The 23,725-nt window shown below is 36.5% G+C and overlaps 1 protein-coding gene across 1 annotated transcript in view; it reads left to right on the top strand.

Moving 5' to 3' along the window:
* Positions 1–967: 967 nt before the first annotated feature.
* kcnb2b (potassium voltage-gated channel subfamily B member 2b) overlaps positions 968–23,725 on the top strand; it is a gene marked incomplete at its 5' end in the record, with an annotated part of 99,383 nt that continues 76,625 nt past the window's right edge. Inside the window, 2 exons of the mRNA XM_079863972.1 lie at positions 968–1,366; positions 2,518–3,216. Coding sequence (XP_079720098.1) covers positions 2,635–3,216 — 582 coding nt within the window. The remainder of the gene's footprint in view (positions 1,367–2,517; positions 3,217–23,725) is intronic.

The raw sequence follows: 23,725 nt of genomic DNA on the forward strand, positions 1-23,725 counted from the left end.
ACAGCACAGACCCAGGCATGCAAGTCATTCAACACCAACTGAAACTCAATACAGCTGCTTCATAACTAATAATTGCTGTGACTACATATCCTCACGTAGTGTTATACATTTTAAATCACACTTCATACCGTACACATGGCTCCCCAGGCCAATGTAATAAAAACAAGGACCCGCTGCTTTCACAACATGGAAGTGCTAAGGAATTTTACGGTTTCTTATACCCTGTAAAATATTTGCTAGTAATGCAGTATGCATACAGCTTAGTCACATATACTGTATCATGTATTGACTGCTGCCAGTCATAAAAAAAGTCAATATATACAGGATCTTGTTGACACTGGCTCCAGTACAGCTGACACTGTTGGTGTCCACTCAAGCCTTTTTTACGACACTGAGGTTTCAAGTCACACCTTTACTTGGTTATTATTAGTATAGATTTATTCATTATGATCTGTCTTAATCTGTCCTGGGTACAGCAATTTATGTTTGCCTACATACTGTAAACTTAAGACTACTTACTGTAGCATTCTTTATTATGCTAAGGCCGCAAAGGTTTTGTTTTATTATTAAAAAAAATTGTGAATTTTAATGGGAAAAAAATACAGTAAAATACAGCACAACAATACAAATGGTTAAATGGTTAACTGTAAGTCACCTCATACAGCACAAAAAAATGAGAATATATTTAAAACATGTAGATTTACTGTAAAATATTTTTGAAATAAAAGTATGGATTGCGTTATCATGTACAGAGAAAGATATTCTATGTAAACAGAATAGTATATACTGTGTGTGTGTGTGTGTGTGTGTGTGTGTGTGTGTGTGTGTGTGTGTGTGTGTATAAGGTGGTTATATAGGCTATATTTATTGTCTATAGCTACTCATAAATGTACGGAACATAAACTTGATAGAGAGAGAGTTCCTGCTGAAGTTGATCTCCTGCTGCCCTTGCTGATGTACAGACCAATCCAATTAGGTTTCACCTCTAGGCTGTGATGCAGTTCGTGCTTCAGACGATCCATTCCGTTCACACACACAGACACACACGCGCGCTCAGTGTCACTCTGCAGCTTCACACACAGTGCGCGCGCCCTCAGCTTTTACGCGTCCGACATCTGCAGACATCCCGACTTACCGTATCATGCCATCGATGGAGGTAGCGCTCTTAGCGAGACAAGGGGAGCTCTTTCAGTGACAGAAATGTCCCGGTGTACTGTGAGATCTGAACAAAATGTGGAACACATGTCCGGTCCTAACTGAAGCCTCCGTTGAGAGCTGGGAATCTTAAAGGAAACCCGCAGACGTCTTTTCTCTCGTTTGCGCACACAGCGGTTTGTATATGCAAACGGTGGTTCACTTCAGGAAGGTAAGAAATATAGTTGCATTGGCAGAAACATTGTTATGGCAAGTCGTGATGCCTGGACGTTACTTGTTTGAGTGGAAGAGCTGAGATGAAGTGAAAGGAGATTTGCTTTTCAGAACAGGTTCATTCTTTTTAAATAGCAAGGCTGCAAAGTTAAAGGCATCGCACGGCAAAGCATAGAACGGTTTTATTAGACACTGATGTCTCTCTTAATGTGACTAACAGTGGAACAGATGGACACACAAGTTGTAAACATAGATATGTTGCTGATATATTACTTTATTGCCTTGGTATATTAACTTCTAAAATAAAATCTGAAATGGAAAGGTTACTGGAGTGAAAGAGTCTGAGTTTGCAGTTGTTGTCTTGTGTGTATGTATGATTTGTAACCTTGTAAACTAAAATATTTCTAAATTATTTAGTTTCATTAGAGTCAAAAATCCTTTTTAATATGACAGAATGAACTTCACTAACATTACATGAATGAATGTCATACATATATCAGAAATAACACCAAATATTGCTTTTTTTTGGTCCTGTTAATATCAGTGAATGCAATTAAATTATTTCAGTTTGTGCAAAAAGTAAAATAAAGAGGTTCAGAAGCAGCTGAATATTAGTAGTGTACAATAAAACAATGGTTTTTGCTTTTATTTTATGTTTTAATATTTGTTTAAGAAAGAAAAACAGAACTGCATGTTCCGCTCACATATCAGCTTACATTAGACTCCTTGAAATGATAGAAGGCCAATGATAAATATTGAATGTGGCAACATGATAATGCTTGTGTTAATTACTAATTCTCCTTAGTTTAAACAAGATGTGCCACGATTCTCTCAGCTTAGGCTTTGGTGAAATACACCAGAGCTTACGTTTCTTCTTTACATACAGGGCACGCTTGGCTGGTGATATGTAAATGGGATCTAAAGCCTCCAAATGTACTTTGCAAAACATATACAGTACAATCTAACATATTCCTAATGGATCTCAGAGGAAGGGCATTTCCTAAACAATTATGAGCTGGAATATTGTGCACTGCATGGAAAAATTTAATTTCACACAACGTGCAAGGTGGAAACAACAGGTGTCTGTGCATGATCAGAACATTTACTTCAGATATTCCAGCATCCTTTCTCTTGTGTCTGTCTTCGCAGCCATGGAGGGACTCGTCTAAGGAGGACCCAACATAATTGTCTTTTTCCAGTTGTCTTCTGGTTGATTTTCGTCCTTACACCTCTTCCTGGCGAGAGTCGCCTGTCTCCACACGCACAATGGCAGAGAAGACTGGACTGGGGGTTCCGAAACCTGGAGGTAGATCCGCGACTTCGCTTCCACCTGAGCCTATCGAGATCATCCGGACCAAGGCCCGCTCCAGGAGGGTCCGCATCAACGTCGGGGGCCTCAACCACGAGGTCTTATGGCGGACCTTGGACCGGCTTCCCAGAACCAGATTAGGCAAGCTCAGAGACTGTAACACCCACGAGTCACTAATGGAGGTCTGCGACGACTACTGCCTGAATGAGAACGAATTCTTCTTCGACAGACACCCCGGCGCGTTCACGTCCATCTTGAACTTTTACAGAACTGGAAAGCTGCACATGATGGAGGAAATGTGCGCTCTGTCTTTCGGGCAAGAGCTCGATTACTGGGGCATCGATGAGATCTACCTGGAGTCGTGCTGCCAGGCTCGCTACCATCAGAAGAAAGAGCAGATGAACGAGGAGCTGAGGAGAGAGGCAGAGACTCTGAGAGAAAGGGAGGGAGAGGGGGAATTTGATAACACCTGCTGCTCAGACAAGAGGAAGAAACTTTGGGACCTTTTGGAGAAGCCAGGTTCCTCAGTTGCTGCTAAGGTAAGGTGTTGCGGTACACCTTGCGGTACAGTTTGGGCCTCCTGGGGCGTTTGACAGCTCTCAAATAACCATTTTAAGGCAAAAACACAAGCCCGTCTTTCCCTATTAATGATGAAGTGCAGGTCAACTTCAGTGTATGCTCTGTTTTGTCAGTACATTTGGTTGATTCAGAGTAGCTCAGTTCCTAGGTACAGGTTCATCACATGTAAGACAGTATTCTAATCAATGAAACTTCATAAATGACTGCTTTGGAACAATCTACATTGGCTGTGCACGGTAAATTCAACTAAAGAGTTTTGATGTTAGCATGTTGCTAAGCTAACAGCACAATACTTTAATAGGCATAAATGCTGCCTTCTGTTTTGTTCTGTTCCAAAACTTAGTGGCTACTTCCGATTTCCGATAAGTGAGGGATTTGGAACACTCTTCATGAGCAGCTCTGTACGGGAGACAGTAGCTGTGTCTCCTTTGGAGGTTGCATTTGTCATTTGCATATGTCATTTCTTTTCAGAAAACTAACCATTATAAAGTTGAGCGTTAGTCCTTGTGAAGTACATAATTGTAATTTCTTGATGACTTTGTAATGTAATGGTTATTTTACTGAAATGAGGCAGCCTCTTTTCAAAACAAAACGGCTTATTTTGAAGTTAGAATTGTTGACGTTAGCATGTTGCTAAGCTAAAGCACAATGAAGGTGCAGTCACATTTACCGCTGTTCAGTGAATTTCCGCAGGCAAAATCCAGTCATGCAATAGGAATCAACACGATTTGGAATTTCGAGTGAGGGCGAAAGATTTTCATGCAGATTTTGCAATGGGATCAAGTTGGTCGTGTGAATTCACTGCATTGACCTACAAAAAGCTGTTTGGTTTGACAGTGACTTCTGTGTGAACTGTGCTTCATGCATCACTACACTATGGACAGCACCTTAATAAGCATAAAACATAATTCACACAAATAGTTGTGCACCAACAGTGTTTTAAAATGGTCTCATTAAGTTTTGGAACAGAGCATTTGTGTCTGGATATTACACTGCTCCCGTGGTAACAGACTTTTTAATTGATTATATGAATGCCTACTGGAAAAAAATGCTGTGCAAACATATTTGGCAAACTGAGTGTAATGCTAGCTTCAATAGGAAGGATAGAACATATTTTGTTGGCCAGAATACAAAGTGTAACAAGTAAAGCATGATTAGAGTGGATGCAAAAATGTGCTGTTTTTTATGCTGCAAAGGTTTTTGTCAGTTGGCATCGGTTGGCAGTTAGCTGTTGAATGCAATGTGTGCAAGAGCAGCTCTGCTTGTTGTGTCAGAATGACCATATATCTCGCATTAAAACTTATAAATATATCCTGCATAATTTTAGATGATATTTAGTGCTTGCTGAATTGTTTTGAATGCCATGTTATTGTTCGAATATATCATGAAGGCCATTTCCATTTCCAAATGGTTCATCTCGCACAATGCCACATCTATCCGATTACATCCATTTGATCTTTCATTGTACTTGCTCACAATGCAGAGAGAACGAATGGTTTTATGTCCTGTGTAGCTTCTAATGTGTGCCTGTATCTATGGGCGTACAGTGTGCTCTAAGTCATCCATTGGCTGGGGGGAACGCTGATGAAATTCAATCACTGATCATTTACGAGGAGTATCCAGCAAAGAGCTCAGCGCAGAGAAGGATCATATTTCACGTCTGAGATAGCTTATCATAAAAACATCCCCTTAAAGTATGATAAAAGTACACCGCCATGTGAGACATAATGAAAAAACACAGTTGTTAACGTAACCGCTTCGGACGTCCTGCAGTGCGTGTTGTTTTTACCACAAATGCAGTGTCATCCGTTTTGTTGGACATTTCCTCCACCTATATGGGAATAATGGCTGATTCAATTTCAGCCTGCCTCCACCCACTTAATTTATGATACAGGCTCATGATGGAAAGAGCAGGAAGACTGTGGTAATATAGAAGAGGCATTGGCTGTTTCCTGCACTGGGTGTGGATTATAAGAGCTCAGACACTCACTGTGGTCTGGGAAAACTGTGGTACTGCCTTGATTTTACCTCACAGGCAAGTGAGGGAGAGTCATTTGTGTTTGTCAGTGCTCTGTTAAGGCTTTCTAAACAGCATGCAAAGGCACAAAGAGAGGAAATTACATGCTTGACGTGAATAGAGTGCGCATGTGTGTTCTCAAATGTACGAACAACAGCTTGCTCATAGATCTTTGCCTTAGAGCTTCATGCAGTTTGAATGAGGGAAGCCTCTTTATATTCACAGGAAATCCCTCATATTTGTGCATGATGAAGAGAAAGCTGGAGTGTGTCATAACATGGACAAGTTATAATTCATTTGTTTTTCTTTTTCTTTTTGTCAGTTTCTCTTTTCAATGTAGTTTAGTTTTATTATATTTTAGTTTTATAATATACCATGTATCAAAAACTAAAATCAAATTAACTAAACATTAAAATTATTTTGTGAACATTTATTTTAGTTATTTTTCCAGTCATGAAAATTAATTTATTTTCTATTTTTTCCCAGTTATGCACTTTTATTATTTTTTATGTATAGTTTTAATTTGTATTTCAGTTACTTATACATTTTTAAAGACAAACCTGCTGTGAGCTACGAGGTTGTTAATCGATAGTATATGCTTTTGTAGAAGAAGCATGAGCTCCCACATTATTTAAAAAAAAAAAAAAATGTAATGTATTTTCTGCAAAGAAATCTGCTGCAATCAGACAATTACAACAAACAAATCATGCCAAAAGCATTGCAAATGACATAATAGAGCAGTCTCAAGATTCAAACTAATACTTGTATATACTTGTATAGATATGCACCATAGTGAAAAATGAATTTACCAAATTGTATTTGAAATATACAGTATTAATTTTATGCTAAGTATACTACAAATACATTTACATATTTATGTACTTAATATAAATACCTTGCATTTGTACTTTTGCTATACTAGTAAACAGATATACTTAAAGTCTGCTAAATTGGAACTACTAATTTTGTAGTACTTTAGGTTTCCGGAAATAGTGCTGAGGTATAATTAAAGATATACTTAAGTATATTTTCTAAAGTGGAACTATTGCAAGTATACTTTAGATTCACATATCTTGCATTTAAAGACTGATATTATACAGAGATCACACTATCCTTAATAGTGATTTTAAAACACATTTTAGGCTTAATATTAAGAAATTAGGATATTGCAAATTGCACAATTGCATTGTGCAAAAATATAAGCACTCCAAATAAAGTTTAATAATATTTACTACAAAAGTCTCAAGTGATATGTCATGTTAATGGATTTGTATGAAATAAATGTATTTTAAATACATTTTGGTATAGTTTTTTTTTTTCTTCACAAGGGCTTATTGTGCACTGTTTCTATATGCATAAACAACATCTTTAGATCAATAGTTTTATATTTGTTCCTTCATTTTTAATTCAGTTGGGGATTATAGTTCTTCCCTTCATTAAAGCTGATGCACACACCATGTTCCTTTGTCTTTTTGTCTGATTGTCAAAATGTGTAATGTGATTAACATAGCTGGTTGCTTTGATTCATGGTTTATGTTATAACTCTTTAATGAAGATTTTTGAAATCCCTGTGTGAAAAATTTATGGAAAAAAATTGGCACTGTTGCACTGTCAAGTTTCCAGAACATTTCCCTGCCTACCAATGGTTAGACAAACAGATAGTCCCACCTCCAAACTCGTTGAACTAATGTTGGTCACGCCCCATGTCTGCAGTAGGTTGGACAGATAGCCCCTCCCAAGACTCGGGAAAACTAATTTTTATTTAAGGTAGCTCGCTTATTTTGGGATTGTTTTGTCAGACCAAATTTCGTATTTTTTTTCTAGAGAGAATTAATAGACAGTTCAACAAAGTATTTGTTGGAAATATAAAGTATTTATAAAGTATCCCTAATATGACGTATATCAAGTGAAATGGCTTCTGGAATGAGAAATAAAAATAGGGCGGGACTTGATTTCATCCTCAGGAATTGATTGGATCGTAGGAATTTTGGCGTGGCCAACTAAATGGCCTCAGATCTGAATGCCAGTTTGCTACATTTTGTGGAGGATATAGTCAAACCCTCTGCTGAGACATTCGTCATGAAGAGAACAGATGTCGTTTTTAGGGGGAGGGGATGTTAGCGTTTTTTGATTAAAGATTACAAGGGCATGTGAATTAAAAAAGTAACGATGTGCATGGATAAATCATTTGTAATAAAATGCAAGATTCTGTAAAAAATAAGATTTGTGAATTTTGATTTCATAGTGACTTTAATTAAGCTACAGAACATTTACAGACAGAGAGAGAGAGAAAGAACAGAAAAAAATATCCGTTCTTTCCCTGGTCAGTAAAGGACCATTACATGCACGAATCCCCCTCCCACCACTGCGACACTGCTCGCACACATGCAGAGATCTTATTACATCTCCTCAGAGGAATCTCCACTAATGTATCCAAACATTACAACACCGAGCAATCATTTACCACACTTCCTTTGCAGTGAACAGGTTAAAAATAGAAAGGAGATGATTGACACATTGTTTAGGGGGTCCGTTCAAAGGTAGAGTTGCATGAGTACAGCATGTATTTTGAGAAACTGATAGACTAGAGAGAGAGAGAAACTGGTAATCTAAGTGAAACCACAGCATGCGTCTTCTTCTGAATCAGTTCTCTTCAAACATTCACCATGAATAATAAATGTGTTGGTCAGTTCACACTCATGCACAGATTCACATTCACACAAACATGCAGCGGTCCTGGCTTACAGCAGTAACATTTGCAGAGGAGAGAGAATCATTTGGGAGAGTTGCACCTTGACGCTATACACCTATAAATAGGCAGCTGGCGAATGCAACAGTAGCCTTAGGTGAGGGTACAACGTTTTCACTCGCCAGGGGGATTGCACCAAAGGACGGGAGATGTAGGAAGTCCTTCACAGGACAAACTGAGAAGGACTGGTAAAAACAAAACAAGACGCATTATCTTCATAATGAATTTCTCATTCAAAGATTAAATTTAGAACTTGTCTTAGATGATGCTAGTCTACATCAATAAATCAAGGTGGAGATGACAGAAATGCAATCTCATGTACTGAGTGTTTGTGTGGCTTTATATAGGGTCATGCATCATACATTAAACCATATGTTTGTCCACATCTGCAAAATTTTCCTCCAGGAACTAAACCACATTGGGTAACATTGGGTACGAGCATATGTCCTCCATTTTATTATCATCGGAGTTGTAAATAAACAAAGTAACTGTAAATACAACATTCTAAGTAATGGTCGGCCACGTTAGCAGATGCATTGCTTCTGGTGATCTTAGTGAATGTTTCAATGAATAATTTAACTTGACATATAATTGTCTTTTGAGGCATTTCCTGCAAATCTTATTTTTAGTGCCATTTTCCAATGAGATTTCATTACTATTCGTAGTTTAAAAAAAAAATTTGATAGACAATACCTTATGCTAAAATGTTCTAAACTTCTAAAGAGTTAAATTAATTTTAATGCATCAAATGTATAGTATTAATGTAATTAATTTCATTTATTACATTTACATTTAGATTAAATAAATTAATTCCATAAAATCTATATTGTATGATAGAATATTACAATTCTGGCCAAAACCCTTAAACTGATAATTATATTTATGACTGATAACCGATAAATAGCCGTTATTAAAATTCTATACTTCTATATTATATTTTTGACTAAATAAATTTAAAAAAATACAAAATTGAAATCTAAAATCAATGGTTTTGAATGCAGGTGCAGGTCATAAAATTAGAATATCATCAAAAAGTTGATTTATTTCAAGAATTCAACTTAACAGGTGAAACTAATATATTATATAGACTCATTACATGCAAAGTGAGATATTTCAAGCCTTTATTTGTTAAAATTTTGATGATTATGGCTTACAGCTTATGAAACCCACAAAATCAAAATCCCAGAAAATTAGAATATTACATGAAATCACACAGTAATTACACAGTGATACCATGGTCATTGAACCAGGTTTTGGTTATTTTGGCAGTGTGGGCAGGTGCAAATCCTGCTGGGAAATGAAGGAAGCATGAAGTGCTCTGGAAATGTCCTGGTAGACGGCTGCGTTGACTCTGGATTTAATAAAGCACAGTGGACCAAAGTCCTCTTTTCTGATGAGAGCAAATTTTGCATCTCATTTGGAAACCAAGGTCCCAGAGTCTGGAGGAAGAATGGAGAGGCACACAATCCAAGATGCTTGAAGTCCAGTGTGAAGTTTCCACAGTCTGTGTTGGTTTGGGGAGCCATGCCATCGGCTGGTGTTGGTCCACTGTGCTGTCCACTCAACGCAGCCGTCTACCAGGACATTTCCAGAGCACTTCATGCTTCCTTCAGCAGACAAGCTTTATGGAGATGCTGACTTCATTTTCCAGCAGGATTTGCACCTGCCCACACTGCCAAAATAACCAAAACCTGGTTCAATGACCATGGTATCACTGTGTAATTACTGTGTGATTTCATGTAATATTCTAATTTTCTGGGATTTTGATTTTGTGGGTTTCATAAGCTGTAAGCCATAATCATCAAAATTACAACAAATAAAGGCTTGAAATATCTCACTTTGCATGTAATGAGTCTATATAATATATTAGTTTCACCTGTTAAGTTGAATTCTTGAAATAAATCAACTTTTTGATGATATTCTAATTTTATGACCAGCACCTGTAAGTGAATTTAGGCATCACAATATTATTATATACAGTATGAAAATGGATATTTATTTTTGAGAAATGCTAAAGATTACATTTAACTTTGTTATTATTAATGTTTAACTTTATGTGTGCATTAGATGATGGCAAGAATAATCAAGATGTAAAAATAGGGGAAAAGAGCTTGTAAAATTAAATATACCATACAGTATCGACCAATACCATTTCATGTCCTTCTCTACTGTCAAAGACGGTTGCAATAACAATGAGAAAACTCTAGTCGCAGCAGTAGTGATGTTTATAACAAAGAACTTAAAACAAAATACTCTTGACTTGAACAGAACGTGAAGAGAACAGACAACTAATTGAAAGAAACAGAGCTTAAATTCACAAACAAACCAATCAACGAAATTAATAACAGGTGCACATGATAATCAAATCAATGAGAAACCATGGAAACAAATACAAACCAAGGAAACAGAACTAGAACATGTGACAAAACCAAATAAGAACTCAGATATTCCTTACAAAAATCACCAAATGTATCATGGCTCTTTAATCTATGAGCATAAAAAGATTTGTACATCTAAATAGTTGTTTTAGAAGCTGTCCATATTGGTATTGTACGTATTAATGTCTATCTGAAGGTGAAAAAATGGGCTAGAACTACACGTTCACACTTGATAATATGAATAATAATGAAATCGCATTCCACGATTAGCCTAAGACTGCCTTGATTCTTCAAAATAAATAGAAATGCACAGTGAGGCCTTGAAGCTCACAAAAGTTTTGGTTGGTTCATAATATGTGATTTATTTATAGTCGCATATGTCTCACATACTCATACTCACATACGCAGTGCCAGTGTATCTTTGTTATTGCAGAGTAACAGCTGTGCCCTGTAGGTTTAAGTGACTGTCGCAGAATTGTAGAGCTCACTCAAACTTAAGTTAATAACCTTACTGAGGATTCATGCTAGAAGTGTCGTTTTTACATATGCACCTAATGCACTTCTCGCCTTGTATTTATGCCCACGTTTCAAACAGAATTATGGGGCTAAAATATGCCACAAATCTCCACCACACTGGAGCTCGCACTCGCAGTCTGGTTTAAATGAACTGGTTTGATTTAAAAGAGGGGTACATGCCCGCTTAATGCCAGGTCTTCCGAAGCAACAGTATATTTGCCACCGCCTCAAATGCAGAGGAAGTCTCGTCATGATAGAGTGTGAATGGATTTAGATTTGGTGGGTCTACTTCAGGATTATTATAGATTTGAAATTTAAGTCAAGGTTGTTTTGTCAAAGTTGATGTTGTGGCTTTATATATTGTGTCATTATATTATTGTATGTGTTATTATTAACATTTTATCAAAATCAAGCTCAAATGGAAGTACGAGGTTTCTGACCAGCGAATTTCGGACATCCGTGTTTTGTCTGTCATTAGAACAGAACAATCTGAGGCAGTAAGAGCATCGTATTACATTTTCATCAATTTACGGGTTATAAAGTTTATTGTAGCTGTGTGTTTTTTTCTTCTTCAGTCATTTGGCCAAGATCTCGTGTTATAAAAGATGAAGTGCTATTTAAGACCGTATTGGCTATGACTTGACGACAAATATTAGACTAAGACACTCTTCTCTGCTCCTCAAATACAGTACATAAAACATTAGCCTTTACATATAGTGTTTCTAGACGAGTAAAGAAATCACTGTACTTATTTAAAGAACCAGTTTTACCCTTGCATTGCAAACAAGCCGAGAAGGTCCAAACTGCGTGTGGCACTTCATTCGTTTTACCGACACTTTGAAGAGTTGCAAAGTTTAGTCACAAGGTCTTTTTAATACTTTTTATTGGTTATATTTTTGCAAAACCCACAGAGAGAAGTAAAGGGTGACCGATAGGTATGGATTAGAACATTTGAAACCTTTACTATTAATTTAGTATCAAATTGGGTTGGTTTTGGAGTCATGAAAATGTATTTTTGTTCACTTTTTTACGATGCCTAGGTTAGTGTGTGAAATGATTTTTTAAATAGAGACATTGCATTTCTCAGGGCTTTCTAGTGTTTTTATTGGCATTTTCTTGTTTGATTAATGTGGGTTACAAAATCTTAAACCTTCACAATAAATTCTGTATCTAAAACTTAAATTAATTTGTGGTCACTTTTATTTTAGTTTAGTTTAGTTGGTTTTGGAGTCATGAAATTGTAGTATAATTCACTTTTAGTAAGTGTTTTCATGAACAATCTAACACCAGTCTGCAGTGTGAATAGGCAACTGTGGTCTGTTCCCAAGAAAGTCTCAGAATTTGACATGGTTCTTCACTATTATTGGTGAAAAGAAGCAGCTGGTGGATCTAGCATTTATTACATCCGTGCGAATTGTGCTTTGTTCTAAAAAAAAACCTTTTTCAGTACATGGATCTTTTCTGATGATTCTTCCTGCTTTTGTGGAAGCTTTAATTGTCTAAGTTGGACTTTGAAGTTGTGTTTTGCCAAAATCATTAATTATATCAAGACAGAATACTTAATGTATAATTTAGCACTTTGCTTGTTTGCTCTGTGGCTGTTTCATCCCACCAAATGTTCAAAGAGCATTATAATAACACCAAACTTGATTTCAACGGCATGCGGTCCTTAAATTAGAGGACCCCTCGGATCTAGCTGTCATTTACAGAGCAAAGGCACCCTCTTCTAAACTGTGCTAGTGTAGTTACATAATACTTTCCAGAGAGATCTAATCAGCATAGGCTAACATTTAGGTACCACGTCCTAAAGCCTCTTTATGCATTCATAATCAGATAAGAACTCTTTGGATTATGGGTAACAACGGTTCCTCTGGCTTTGTATTGGTTGCAGAGAATCATGATTGAAAGGGAAGTTTCCAGACTTTGCCCTTTGCTTAAAATGTGATCAAAAAAAGCTTTGATTTCATAGTGCTCTTTGAATTGCTTTTGAATGCTTGAGCATTTACATTAACATTCAACTTATTGATATACAGTAATCCAATTTATGTGGTGCTCACATATCCATTTAATTCGATTATAGTCATACAACCTTTATTTTGTCATTATTTACTCATGTTATTTGAAACCCGTATGGCTTTCTTTCTTCTGTGGAACTCAAAAGAAGATGTTAGCAGAATGTCCAAGCTGCCCTTTTTCTTTTTTTTTATACAATAGAAGTGAATGGTGACCACGTATTTTAGTGAACAACTTTGTTCACTAAATATCTTTTCAGAAGGCTTGAAATATAGTGCACAAGTTGAATTAACCACTATTATGATGCTTTTATGCAGATTTTTTTTTATGTTTGGGAGCTTCACTTTTATTAAGGAGCTGCGGCATAAATATTCTTCAAAACGTATAGTTTTGTGTTCAATAGAAGGAAGAAAGTCATACAGTATCTTACAGTGACTTTATTTATACAGTAATATTTCGGTTAACTGTCCCTTTAAATGCTGAAGCAAAATCACAGATCTTTTTGAATAAATTTATGGACAATCCACTTGCTTCCAAAAAAACTGAATGGCAGACTGTACAATCATGTGGCCATTTTTCATTTTGTAAAATAAACCCAGTACAGAAAAATCGGAGAACAAGTGATGGAAATGGTAGAATAATTATGAAATGGAGCCAGGATAACGCTAACCACAACAAAGAGCATGAACACCAGAGACAAACAAATCAGTGTAAATGACATGGGGATATGATTCAGGAGGCTCAGATTATCTCAGGAGCTTAAGGCTTCTGAAGTGATCCCATTTGGCCCTGGACATGTATTTAAGGACACAGCAGTGAATAAGGAGCACAAATGTATTTTTACCTGAAGAGCAGGAGTTACTAAACTAGAGAAAGAGAGGAAATGTCACTGGGTAAGAGAGGCTGGCACTTGCCTCTTCCTGTTGACTTCATTCATTGATCTGCACCAATGAAATCCTTGGCATTTCTGATTTGCAGTTTTAATTATTTCACACATAACCCAGAAATCAATGGCCCCAGTAATTACAAAAGCATGGAAGTGTAAAAAAAAATCAGAAACAAGACTTTTCACACCAAGCTCAAGACAAATATGCTTCACGCTTAGTGCTTTGTTTTAATGGCCCGGCAAGAGAGCTTGCTGGTGGGAGACATCAAAAATGTTAGCCAGGGGTCATAACATCCCCGTGAGATGCTATGGCATTGCATAGCATGCCTTAATTTTATGTGCTGCTGTGGCTGAAGATAACACAGAGACAAGCATGCGGTGAAAACAGCATTTACGTCTAATGTTGATGAAAGACGGTAATTTGATGATTCGGATGCCAAAAATAACTGCGAAGAAATAATTTATTAAGCAGTATGTGTAGAGCTCACATCTGTAAAAACATAAATCAAAGTCATGTTCAAGAGGGAGGAAAACTTTTAATTAATGGAAAAGTTGACAAAAAAGACTGCTATTGCGTTTTGAAGTATTTGAGACACAGAATGAAGATGTCTGGCTCTACTAAATGAGGTGATGGTCTAGTAGCTCTATCGAAGACCTGAAGAGACCTGGTTTCTGAATTCACAGAATCCCTCTGGAGAATTTTGATCTAGGGTAAGAGTCGTGCCATAAAAAAAAAGCTAGTGCTATAAAAGTGCTTTAAAAATAAAAAAGGTTTGGCACCATCTTTAAAAAACTTTTGTTGAAAGCGGTTGTTGTGAAAGAATACTTTGACCTGGCATACTCTACAACTCTCAACATCTTCATCCTTAAGAGACACACAAGTTAAGTTCACGGCAGAATACGCTGGTCAGTCTTGTTTAAGAGTGGCAAATGTGGTTATGTTTATGCATATTTTGGTTCCAAACAGAGATATACATTAAGTTATGGTTCCAGACAGACAGATTGCCAGTCTGTAAATTAGGCCCTGTTTACACCTGGTATTTAGATGCATTTTGGTCGATCGGATCACAAGTGGACGACGTTAAATACAGGTGTAAACGGTACACCTGGGCACCTCGTAAAATACTTACAATTGAGCAAAAATCATACGAATTCGTATGAGTAAGGTTGTAAGAATTTGTGTGAATTAGCCTACTCGTAAAATACATATGAATTGCGGTGAGATCGAGTTGGACAATTCAAGAGTCCCACCTGTTAAGGCCACTGCACCAACAGACACCGAACAACATTTGTTAGATCAGGGTTTTGTTTGTCATTGGGTTTTGTTTTATCAGTGTCGGCATCTGTTGGCATTGGTCGTGCTTGTTTTTGCCGATTGAATATGTTCAGTCGCTGTTTGACGGGTCGTGGAGTGATGTCCTGTGATTGTCTGCATTGTACGGCATCTGTCAGTACAGTGTGAATTGGCCTTTAGTAAAAAAAACGGTTGTCAATACCAAACATTAAGTATATGAACATCGTCAAAACACATAGAATGAGATCCTGTCAGACAAACTTTTGTCCTTTTTTCTTTTGTACGATCTAACACATCACGACCAAATGTCAGTCTGTAACTCCGCACATGAGCTGTATCTTTCTCGAGGTGTGGGAAGACGTGAAATCTTGTGTGTCCTGTTATCTTTCAGGGAAGGGAAGACACTCTGGCATTGGCACCTAATGCAACACTTCTATATTTGGCTGGTAGTCAATCATGTTTGAGATGCTGTATGTGTTCCTCCAGGTGTCCCTGCCATGATGGGCCACCTGCTGCTGGTCATTGTCAGGGGGCAGAAGGTGTGTCGTGACTACATCCTTCACAAACACTCACATTGGGAGTGGTACAGATGATTGATGAACTAATTGACTCTGTAAAAAATCACTTTAGATGTCAGCAACTGCCCCTCTGGTTGTTTCTGTCCTTACTGGCAGAAGAAAATAGTCGAAACAGCTGAAACGGAAGTGAGAGGGTAGGAAAAGTAGGAATAATAATTAACTACATTTGTTCACCCCTCTCTGTGAAGAAAGCCCAGTGTTTGCAGTGTTGCCATGGAGATCTGGAAGGGTTTGGTGTACGGGTGTGAGTCTGACTGCTATCTTAAACTAATGACTGAGCACAATCCCACTTTGCTTGCATGCATTTAGACCAATAATGTGCATAAAACAAAAAGGAAGAGGGGGAATTTGACTGCAATTAAACTTTCATCATTATACCTTATTAGTTTAAGCAAGGGAGTTTCTTTGTTATTGTTAATAGTGCTAGTTTCATTTTTATGCTGGCATAAGCCTCGATTACTGAGCCAACAAAACAGTACTTGAACAGTTTCTGCAGCCTGCTTGTAAAAAAATATATAAAAAGAGGATTTTAGAAAGCTTAGGTGTGGATGCAAGGAGATTTTGATATGTAGTACATTTAGGTATTTTTAAACCACATATTTAATCTGAAATGAGGGAAATGTGTATACTGCAAAAATGTTACCTTTACATTAAAAAAACGGGCAACTTTGATTGTCTTTGTCTTGAATTGTCTAAAATTGTATTGTCTTGTTACACATATGTACTGTATAGGGCCAGATTTACTTAACAGGGCAAATTAGTGTGAGAGCACAATTTACCATTCGCAAAGACCCCCCCCCCCCCCCCCTTAGTTACTGTCGCTATGTCTGACAAGCTACGCCGTTCTCACGCAGTGAAAAATACATCGCGGAGCAGAGAGGAGACTGACAACACGCTGACAGACAGGACAGACCAGGTTACTTTTCGGTTACGTTTGATATTAAACATATTAAACAAAGTCTCACCTTTCAAATTTGGTCATTTTTTAAAATAAATTTAAACAATAAATACCGTTTTGTGGCTCTTTAATGTGTCGTGACAGATCGCTGTAGAGCATCAGTTAAAGCTGCTCGTGAACCGATCATCTCTTCCTTCTAGTTAATTTATAGCCTCATATAGGCCTAAACATGAACAAACATAAGAAGGAATGTTGTTTTAACCATGGAAAGGCGTCAGTACACTCCGTTTTTCAAGTTCAAATCTTCCCATGTTAATCTACTAACTCTCCTGACTGCTTTGTCGGACAAAATGGCAGATGGCGAAGTATGATTGGTCAGATCGCCTGTCAATCAAGCTCCCTGCGAAGGGTCAATTCCCCCAAAAAAGCACCTATTGGTGTGTAAAGTTGCGCGTGATCTACTGAAATGATAGTACACGGACATCATCATCATCATTTCCATAATGACCAATGCAATCTACCAAGAACAACGCAAATCAGGGTCTGGTTTAAAACATGCTTTTTTGGGGGCGGTAAATAATGGCGCAAATACCAGTCAATTGACTAGCGCAAACCCTAGTAAATCACCTTGCATGATTCATTTAAACATTCTCCTCCCATAAATTTTGCATCTGAAAGGGAAACTCCTACAAACTCCTACATAAAGTCAGCCGCAAAAATACTGTCACTGCGTGTCTTTTATGTTACATCAAGTGGCACAAGCCACTGTGGGCCAATGCCAATTATGTCTCCACACAGTTTATTTAGTGTGTGCCTGTAGACAGCGCTGTTACTCTCCTGGGTCTTCACTCCTGCTGTGCCCTCAAAGACCTATGCCCTGATCCGGTCCATGATGCGTTTGGCTCTTAATGAGCTTAAAGTCCAGGGTCATGGTCTTGGACCTGACAGAGTCATTCCCAGTGGCCTATCGTGGTCAGAATACCATAACCCCTGTTTAACCAACCTTATAATGCATTTCCAGTGCCTTGAGGGTCATTGCAAATGTCAAGTAAATAGCACGAGGAAACAGTATCTTTGTGCTGGAGACGTTTGATGAGCAAAGGCAAATGACTGCTCTTTCTCTGTCCTTCCTGTTTGTCTTGGTAAGTTTCCTCCCACACGCTCGGAGCTGCAGGTGCTATTTTTCCACACATGATTTGGCACAGTAGTAGGCTATTTGTCTAAATTCAGTGACTGCTGGAATATTGCCTTCCTTATTTGTTTGACATTGTGATAAAGCATGGCTGGATTAGCAAAGAGAATATGGCTCAAATAGACCCCCAGACCACTCAATGGCAAAAAGGCTATTGCTTTGACAAGAATTACAGTCATGTAGATAATGAAACTCTCAAAAGCTGTCTCATATTATCGTCTGTGCAGTGAATTAAACTGGTGAATGCCAAAGGATTTTATGTAATGCTTCCCTATTTGATACTGTAAAACATCTTAATTCAAGGTTGTTGTTTTTCTCTATAAAATTTTTACCAAGGATTTTCCAAGAACAACAGTTCAAATCTTTGTCCGAGATTAATTCTGAGTTTTGATTTCCACATATTTATGTACCACATTTGATTTCCACATATTTATGTATTGTCAATGTCCACTGGGATAATACAGATTATAGAAGGCTTTAAAAATGCGGAAGTCAAAAACAATCTCTCATAGTCTGTCATTATTTCAGTATTTGTTTATTCACATTTACATGAGTCAGTTTCAAATGGCGTTTTCTTTCAATCTGGGCTGCAAACCAGCATGAACAGTTGGCATGTTCTGAAAATGACCTTGATATACACTTTCTCCTTGTCACTCAAACAGATATCAGTTGCTAAGATAATTTCACATTTACAATACACTAATATGTTACAGTATGTTAAAGAAGAAAGGTCATTTTCATTTATTCGTATTGTGTTATATATATAAGGACTAAGTGGTGAATAAATACAATTATTAATGCAGGATTTCAATCATATAATATATATATAACTGTTCAAACTCTCTGGGTTAGTAAGATTTTAAAAAAGAAAGAAATTAATACTTTTATTCAGCTAGTACACATTACATTGATCAAAGATTAAAAATTAAATTCATAATAAATAAAAACTTTCTATTTCAAATAAATGTTTTTGACCTTTCTGTTCAATTCTAGAAAATTTGTAGCATGGTTTCTACAAAAATGTTAAGCAGTGTAAATATGAATTGTTTTTAACATTGATAATAATGAAACGTTTCTTCAGCATATTGGAATGATTTCCGGAGGATTATGTGACACTGAAGACTAAAGACTGAAGTTTAAATTGTAATAATACTTCACAATATTACTGTTTTTTTATTTTTTTTATTTTTTTACTGTATTAAAAGGATATACTTCTTTAATACAAGCATTTACTGAATCATAGTGTATGAGTGGAGATATTGGGGTCGAGATTGAGCTGGTTTTTGTGGGTGGAGACCCCATCACTACTCACTAATCCTCTTTTGCAGTATTAACAAGTCTTAGTGCAAATAATTCTGCTGTACTTTGGGGTGAGTGTCCCACATTGTTTATCCTGGTCTGGTCTGTCTCTCTGTCTTTCACAGAGATCAAGAGTTGATGGTGGCAGTTAATCAATTACTGGGTTTCATGCAGCTAATGAAATATGTGAGACTCGGCTTGTCCATGTCTCAAGCAAAACCCTAATGAAACTGAATTACCGTGAGACTGCATGTTGCCCGAGTTGGCCTTTTATTCCATGTGTCTAAAGGATAAGCTCCAGAGGGAACATGGAGTCTTGAGTACAGCTGAGTTTGTAAGGTTTTAAATGAAGATAAAGGCTCAGTCCTAAAACATAGCTGAGCTGCCTACATAAACAGCATTTTAGACATACAGTTGTAGCAGAAGTAGTTACATAAAAAAAAAAAAAAACCAGACAAAAGTCCAACTATGAACAAACAATGTTTGTTCATAACTTTGAGAGAACCTTGACAGAACATTGGCTAAAGTTCCCTGTTAGCTGGGTTGTGTGCCCTTTATAGATAAAACAATCCCACAATGCACTCTAAGTGGGGATGTTGCTTGTTTCTGTACATTTTCACATGTACAATCTATCTGAATGTGATCTAGGAGACTTAAAACACTTACATTTTAGGTTAGCCTATCCGACAACTGCAAATATTTACAAATTTGGACGGAGCTAATAGAAACATGCATGTTTACTCATGCTCAAAAGTGATTAGGAAATAGGCCCATTTTTTAAGGGTCACAGATTTCATCCAGTGTTTATGTGCGCTGCAAATTCATTTACTTATTGGTGTATTGATTTTGTAACTTTGCTAGATTCATGCTAATGTGAGAGTTAGCTGTGTGCATTTTCTCTCTACAGGGACGTTAATTGCGAGAGTGCCTGCTAACAAAGTTGCCGCCTATGAAAAGTGTCTCAAATCAGGTGCTAATGTTCCATTTAGGTAAGTTTAATGTATATGTAGACAGCTGCCTATATAGGAAGTAGACACCAAGTGGGCTCAGGGTTTTTAGACAGAGCCACTATAACTATAGGGGGCTTCTAAATGGTTTGGAGTGCAAGAAAAGCCTTGTGGTTGTTTGTGGCCAACATGTAAAGTCATTGTCAAAGAGAGAAAAAGTTACTTGCTTGTAGCTGTGTGCTCATTTTTGAGGTAGACAATGGTAAATAACTTTTTTTATTATCATTTATCATAGTTTTATGAAATAGTTTATTTATTTTCATTAAACAATGCTTTATATTAACTTTCATTATATTTTTCAGAACAGTTGTGACAAGAGGGGGTGTCCAGAGAGGGTGGTGCCTTGCAGGACCATAATACATCCTTTAATTTGATACTCGATTATTTGGATACTCAATTAATATGTCGATAATTTTTTTATTTATTAATCGGACAAAAAAAAACATAATTTAAAAATAATAAATTTACTATTACTTTTTGTTTTAATTATAAATTAATTATAATAAATAAATTAATTAATTAATTTGAATAATTATTTACAAGATTGTTATTCCATATCCTGCCCAATGTTTTCCTCCAAATAATGTGCAATTTGAAGGCAAATGATGACATTTTTTTTGGCTGCGTCCCAAAATGTAGGCAGCTGACTTGTTACCTCGCTGCCTTATCAGGTAGCTACCTCACAAAACTGATTTTGGACCGACTTCTGAGGCAGCGTAATGGTTTAATTATGTACAGCAAAATAAAGCAAGCTTTGGGAATAACTAAGCAAACATTTAATTACTACAATAGTGATTTCTCACTAGAAATGACATTGGACGTGGAAAATGTTGGTTCAAAACTTACATTTACGCACAAACTGACCAGCAACCGCAAATTTCAGACGCCATCTTTCTTTTTCAAGCTTAACTGTCACCGAATGGGACGCATAGGATTGTGGGATATCAAAGGTAACGAAGGATACATCTATGCTGGATTCAAAAATCGATCAGATAAAGGTATCTCAGGAGACAGGAAGTGAAGCTAACATTGGATTCGGAAGTGCACTGATGCCGTCCTACCTTGGAATGCGTCCTCCGAAGGCAGCTTTTGGACGCAGCCCACATGAACGTATCTATGTGCAAAAAAGGGGTTAAAATGTAGTAGATTATGGACCAGATTTACTAACAGCTTGTGCCAGCGCAAACCCTCTTTTTGGCGTTAAACAACAACTGTCAGGATTTACTTTACTAAAAAATTAGCGCTGAAAAGGCATGGACACAGTTATTTTTGCAGTTGACCTTATTACATATGCATTTGTAGGAGTTTCCCTTTCAGACACAAAATTTATGGGAGGAGAGCATTTAAATCGATCATGCAAGGTGATTTACTAAGGTTTGCGCTAGTCAATTTACTTGTATTTGCGCTATTATTTAACACCATTATTTAAAATAAAAAACATAATTACTTCTATTTCATGTTTTATACATTAACTTTAAACTTACATTTACATGTCTAACAAGAAATATTTTGTGCAGTGTAAACAGTAAACAGCACATACATTCATAAAGCACATGACGGCAAGCCGTGTTAAACAATAGGCTTTAGTTTGAAGCCCTTAATATGACATAAAATTACATGACTTCTGTGTGACGTCGTAATAAATTGATAATCCAATTCGCTGTCAAGTATTTCCATTATCAATGGATTTTTTTAACAATTAGGTGTTGCAGCCCTACTTTCTTGTGTCTGATATTTTACCCTTTACTCTCATATTTTATTTAAATCAGTAGGTTGAAGAACAATGATTGAAAGTCAAACATAAGAGCTTGTCGTTTTTCTTTCCTGACGTTATTTGTTTAGTCCAGCGAAGCCATCGGTGTGGATCTGTCAGCATTTGTATGTTCCATTGAAAGCATCTGAGCACTTTAGACTGAAATATTGATGGGAACGACATTCACTACAAAGCAACAGAGCGCTGCAAGACACAAATTGAAGTTTATAAACAAAAAATGGAAAAAAGAGAATATGGAACTAAAAGCGGAGGAGTACTTTCAAAGAGAAATGTTCAGAGCACAATGACACTGGTTGGTTATAAATGACTCCAGTGGTCAGTCTGTTGGGTTGCTTTCAAGACATGTTAAATCCCTGTAAGCCCATGTTTAACCCCCTGAGGGATCCTGTAATAAGGTAATTGGTCACAATAGATGTAGATTGCTATCTTTTCTCTCTACTGGGATAAAAAAATAAAAATAAATTGCCAGCCAGTGTTGTATGGATGTGATCCAAGATTTGTCAGAGGTTTATCTCGACTGTAATCAATGGTATTATGGGAAGTTAAAAGCCTCCGTGCCGGGTAAGTTTAAGCACCTTTGGATTTGAAGGTCATGGTTTTGATCCCTGTGCCTGATTGACTCAGATCTAAGCCTGCCATGAGGAGGCCACGACGACCGAAAACCTTCTGCTGACTGAGCAAAAATGCTCTTCCTCTCAAAGATCATTTTAGAGCAAAATGAAGTTTCATCTGTCTCGGTTTTTGGTCGATTTTAGAAGGGTTTTTTTTTATCTTAAAGATAACTGATATTAAAGGTTTTTTTTAGACTTTGAAAAACTCTGTATTGGTTGATATTGCATATTTAATTGTGAATGCTCTACTTTACATGTAGATTACCTTTGCCTAGTGTTATTTTAGTTTTATTTATAGGTAACACTTTAGTTTATGGTCCAATTCTCACTATTAACTAGTTGCTTATTAGCATGCATATTACTAGATTATTGGCTGTTTATTAGTACTTAAAAAGCACATATTAATGCCTTATTCTGCATGACCATATTCTACATCCTTAATCCTACCCAATACCTAAACTTAAACTACCTTACTATCAATAAGCAGTAATTGGGAGTTTATTGAGGCAAAGGTTGTAGTTAATAGTTAGTGAGAATTAGATCCTAATCTAAATCGTGAACTATTTATATAATAGTATGGTATTTATTCATATTTTTTATTAGCTTTTATTTCTGTTTTTAATGTTTTCATTTCAATTTTTGATTCATTTTCTTTTTTAAACTTTCATACATTTTTATTTGTTTTTAGTTTAGATTTTAGTCATTTTAGTACTTCATCTTAAACGGATTTCAATTAGTTGCCAAGGCAACATTTCTCAGATTTTCAACTAATGTAAAGCTTTTTTTTTAATTAACAAAAATGATTTTAATAGTTTTAGTTTACAATGTGCTGTCATCTAACGGTCAATAAAAATGAATCTAAAAAACGAATAATTTGATAACACTGTTGAATCTCAAAATGAATATCCATTTTTATACTATACATTATAATGTTGTGATGTTTAAATTCACTTACATTTATTTAGTGTTAAATTTATTTAGTGTTAAATTCTTTTAGACAAAATTGGATGGATGGATGGATGGATGGATGGATGGATGGATGGATGGATGGATGGATGGATGGATAATTGATAAGAATGTGAATGTTTACCTTGAAATGCAGTGTAAGCTGCTTTGGTCGCTTTGGATCGCTTTAGATAAAAGCGTCTGCCAAATGCATAAATGTAAAATGTAAAATAATACTGCCTTATTGGTATCAGCCAATATGCATTGATGCATTCTAAGTTGCTTTAACTTTGGCACCAAAAATAGTCTTGG

This window comes from Squalius cephalus (assembly GCF_949319135.1).
Source record: "Squalius cephalus genome assembly, chromosome: 25".
NCBI classification, from domain to species: domain Eukaryota; kingdom Metazoa; phylum Chordata; class Actinopteri; order Cypriniformes; family Leuciscidae; genus Squalius; species Squalius cephalus.